Source organism: Anarrhichthys ocellatus, unplaced genomic scaffold (assembly GCF_004355925.1).
Source record: "Anarrhichthys ocellatus isolate YVR2014 unplaced genomic scaffold, GSC_Weel_1.0 scaffold16, whole genome shotgun sequence".
Lineage (NCBI taxonomy): Eukaryota > Metazoa > Chordata > Actinopteri > Perciformes > Anarhichadidae > Anarrhichthys > Anarrhichthys ocellatus.
In genome coordinates this window covers 1,836,031-1,840,885 of record NW_022280046.1, presented here as the reverse complement: position 1 = coordinate 1,840,885, position 4,855 = coordinate 1,836,031, and the positions used below count along the sequence as shown (strand labels likewise).

Below are 4,855 nucleotides of genomic sequence, written 5' to 3'. Positions count from 1 at the left end.
CTGATAAGGAAAGGAAGAGATAGATCAGAGGATGAAAAGGGGAGAGGGGAGGGAATTTACATTTTTGGGAGACGAGGAGACGATGGAGATTAAAACAGAGAGCGAAAAATGAGATGACCAATTAATCCACACTCTTTGTGAATATAAGCATTCCCGGCTGGCGGATCGCTCCAGAACGGACAATTTCACGGCGTTCGTATCCGACAGAAAAGAATGGCGCAGGAGTTATAAAAACGCTGAAAGCAATCCATTCACTCATGAGTCAATGTCAGCTCCCTCGGAACCCCGAGAGCTCATTTTCACTGACTGACTCCCTCTTCCCTCCCTGCAGCTCTGCCACTGATCTGTCACTCTTTCCTTCACACACAGACCCAGAGCTCCCTCTCATCCCCCCGCATGGTTTTTACTACTTCCATGTTGCAGCCACTATAACTATTCTATTAAAAAGATACAAAGCTACCCCATGTTTCTGAAGTGATTCCACAGTATATCTAAACCCAACTTATACAACACAATGAAATATCGGTGTGCTAGTTCCAAGGATTATGCAATTCACACTGGCATCTTCACCAACATGTCAATAGTTTGTTTTATTGAATTATTACCTTCGGCTCAGCTCACAGCAGACCCCACTTTAGGCAGCCCTGCTCCAGATTAAGCCAGCTAAACTTAAAGACGCATTTACATAAAACAAAATGCATCTTATGTGCCTGTGTCGAATGCCAAAATACCTCTCTTTTCTCGTCCGCAGTTATAGCTAACAGAGCAATATTGGCACATGCCACGCCCACATTAAAGCGATCCAATCACATATGAGGAACCTGATTTAAATCCCTATTGTAATTAAACCGTGCCCACATATCTCACTTCACTGGGAAATACGCCACATTACAGAAGTCAAATATGCTATATGTGCTGTTTCACTGTGACTTGATTGAATTGACTTCCTTTACCAGCTTCCATCCTTCTGTTTGATGTTCCATCTGTTATTCTGTGTGTGTGTCTGTATTATTATCGAGAGAGAAACACACAAAAAAAACCCGTATGCTGGCCAATAAGACTCATTACTCAGTGTAAAGTGAGTGGTGGGACATGACTGATGAAAGAGACGGATGCACCTACCGGCTTACATTTTGAATAAACACAACAAACACAGTACTTTCTTTTTCTAGTTAAGTGTATGTATTCATTCTAATCATTAAGACAACTGAGAGCTATGGTGTACCCAAGCAAATATAAGAAAATTAGGAAACAAATTAGGAATTAGTAAACAAAACATATTAAATACAGAACCATAAAAGAGGCTAACGAAAGGGATACAGTGTGTAGGTATACGCATATATGTGTTGTGTGTTTAAGGCCTTTACCACTCCATCAGGGTTGCGGATGTATCCATATCCAATAGTTTTGTCGACATAGAAGCCATAGTCAGAACGTCGTAGGTGACCAACAGGAGTGCCGTTACGGAAAACGGCCTCCAGACCGAACATCGGTACTTTCCTAGCGGAGAAGAAGAGAAGGGAGTGTTTCACCTCGTTCAAATAAACAACACACGTGTCCCTGTTCCTTTCAGACACACTCACAAAATCCACTAATTCAATTAAAGTTGGACTTAAACTTAGAGCATATTTAATGAAATATGTTTTTATGTGCACAGGAACATCTCCCAGCACAGCAGACTGACTTCCTCCTACACAAAAAAAAAAAAATTGTATATACAGACGCATACACACACATTCACACTTATCATGACTGTCAGGACTAAACAGAATGTGCCCACTCTGATAACATCTCTTTCACTAGAAGCAATGTTCTCTTGATGGCAAATTGCTGTAGACTTTGCTCAGCTCATTCGAAGAGGTTATCCTCCATCTGAAGATGAAATATTAATAATAACCACACCACCAGTTAATGTATCTGCATCTTAGAATCTTAACTAAGTGTGAATTATTTTGAATGTTTTATATGTTTTCGGAAAAGAAAATCTAATAGAAAAAGACAGAAATGTTTTTAAAATTCCAGTATGGGCTTGCATTTACAAAGAATGTATTAACTTTAAATCTAGCATGTAAAATGTCTAAAAAGAAAAACACAGCAGGGAAGTTCAATAATGTTCCATTAAACTGCTTCTTGATGCTTTTACACAATACATCTGTGGCTGCACATTTGGAAAATGCATCAATATTAAGGATTTTGTTCTCTATGTGAGACCATTGTCTAAACTATTTTAGGTTGTGGCTCTATGTAATCAATTTGTGGTAAAATGTCTAAGTGGCTTCACTACAGGAAGCTTTTATAAAATGTACTACAGTGTTCACACTTTCTGCTTTTCCATTAATTTGCATTAATGTCTTTCTGACTGGCACATAATCTCAGGCTTTACTGACTCATCAATGGTGAAGCAGACGATGCGCCTCCTCAGCCCCTCCTCCTTCTGCTTCTCCAGCCGCTCACGGCCCTGGAACGGGATCGAGCTCTTCAGTTTGCAGGTGAAGCCCAGCCCCGACTCCAAGGGAGTGTCATCTGGGCGAAGGTCAGCGTGCCAATGTCTGTACCCTGATAAACAGGGGAGGAGAAAGAGCAAAGACTTTAGCTATGAGAAGCACCAAAAGAAGAGCTGGATTTGTAGCTAAGGGTTTGTTATCTACACTATGGCCTCTTATTCTGAGTTACCTTTCTCTATGCTGAGTGAGTCGATGGCCCTGTAGCCCGAGTTGATGATGCCGTGCTTTGCACCAGCAGCCATGACAGCATGGTAGACTGGAAGGCAAGAGTCTTTGGGAATGTGCAGCTCCCAGCCGAGCTCTCCGACAAATGACAGACGCATAGCTCGCACCTGGACGAGAGAGAGAGCGGTGGCTTAGAGTGATGGAGAGAGGCATGTAGAGGACCAAGCTGCCATGCCTCTGCTCAGTCACTCACACACACACTCCACTTTGAAGGACCGGATCTGCAGTGCTTGTCATGCATTTTAAGAATAACAGAAGTTTCTGTGTGCTGCTGCTGCTGAAGAGCGAAAAGCAAAACGGCAGAAAATAATTGGAATGGAAAAGATGCAATGATAAGATAAGATACACAAAGAGGGAAACAGGGAAACTTTAATCTCCCTTGAGACATGAATGTCCTCAGTTCTTTTAGTCCTGAAAGAGATTGATGGGGGTTAAGAGGTGAAAATGACAGAGGACAGAAAGGAGGAAGTGAAGTGAAAGAGAAAACAGAATATAAAAGGAGAGCAGGGAAGTAGCTAGAGACGGGGCTTGAGAGGTGGAAAGAGGTGAAATGTACAAGATGATGAACAAGAAAATGCAGGCATACTGAACTTAGGAAAGGGGACTCTATGAATCAAAAGGTATTTACCAACCTGGATGTTATTCTCCCGATTCCGTAAATTATGAATACTGGGCATGAAAACATTTTACTCAAAGACGTCTATTGTAGAGATTTCTGTAAATCCAGTAAAACAGCTTTTAATTAAAAAAAAATCAACAACACTTAAATGTAATAGATATCATCTCAAACTGCAAGTACACACAGAAAGAACTGCTCAGCAGCTGGGGAACGATCACCAGTAAATGGTATGTGTATCTTATGGTGGCAATCGATGAGAACTGCACAGAGAGTATCCTGACATTTTGTTTTTCCAAATCTGAAACTCGCAGACACAAACTAGCGCTCTGTGTTTTCTCCTACATCTCTGGGGTGTTATGAGTATAACAGCTAGGTTAAAAAAATACCAGAATGCTCAGGATGCAAAATGATATATAAGAAAGAAGAGTGAATACTAAAGAAAAACAAAGAGGGAAAGAAGCGAGTGAGAAAATGTGAAAATAAAGAGAGAAAACTCTCTCCAATAGTTTCCCCAGTGGGTGCTGTGAAAGCCAGGCCATCTGGCCAGCCAGGGATCACCCTGGGCCCCATATGTACTCCATGAAACTCTGGGGAGGACAGTAGGCCCACGCTTAGTCACAACACACACACACACACACACACACACACACACACACACACACGCACACGCACACACCAGAGACACAGGCGACAAACTTAAAACACACAGAAATACATGCATGCCTTACGCACACTGTCACTTACACATTTACCAGGCAAACATCAAACACGGACACAGAGAGCACAGACGCGTACAAGTACAAAAATGCATATAAACATGAATTCATATGACCTAACATGCATGCCAGCACACTCACTTCAACTGGCGTGTTGGGAAGAGAGAGAGAGTCTAATGAGCTATGAGGGGAGCAGAGGGCAGAGAGAGAGAGAGAGCTCTGTTCTCGCAGCAGTGCAGCCATTAAAATGTCACCCAGACGAGGCCAGCAACCAGCTGGAACCACAAGCAACGCGCGCGCGCACACACACACACACACACACACACACACACACACACACACACACACAAAACACTTCTGCAGAACTGTGAGAAGATGCGGACTGCAATCACCGGAGCGTTGCATAATTCATGCAATCGCAACTTGCAGAGCGAGCGTGTGTGGACATATGTGTCGCTGCATGAGCCGGTACAACATGCTCTTTTTGATCCGAGGCCAGGAACGGTGTGTGGAGGTCAAACTGAGAGGCTGAGGCTTCGTCACCTTACGGCACGATTGTTTGAAAACTGAATGACAAATACAGCGAAGTATAAATATATGATCTCCCCAGTGCTTGTAAACAACAGCGGATTCACTTTTTGACTTTTGACCTCAGGGGAGGAAGTAGAAAGAGATAGAAAGCGGAAAGAGGATGAGAGAAACAGAAGGTGTGGACGGACGTGATATCCAAGTCACAAGGACGCCTGAGACATGCCATCTGTCCCCACTCACACTCTCGCTCTCTCTCTCTC

General features: G+C 42.9%; 1 protein-coding gene across 4 annotated transcripts in view; it reads right to left on the bottom strand.

The window, feature by feature from the left end:
• Positions 1–4,855, bottom strand: part of sardh (sarcosine dehydrogenase) — a 35,130-nt gene that overhangs the window by 2,545 nt on the left and 27,730 nt on the right. For all 4 annotated transcript variants that reach the window (XM_031856068.1, XM_031856070.1, XM_031856072.1 and 1 more), the window contains 3 exons: positions 2,674–2,836; positions 2,388–2,556; positions 1,368–1,500 (listed from right to left, as the gene is read on the bottom strand). In XM_031856068.1, the coding sequence (XP_031711928.1) occupies positions 1,368–1,500; positions 2,388–2,556; positions 2,674–2,836 (465 nt within the window). The remainder of the gene's footprint in view (positions 1–1,367; positions 1,501–2,387; positions 2,557–2,673; positions 2,837–4,855) is intronic.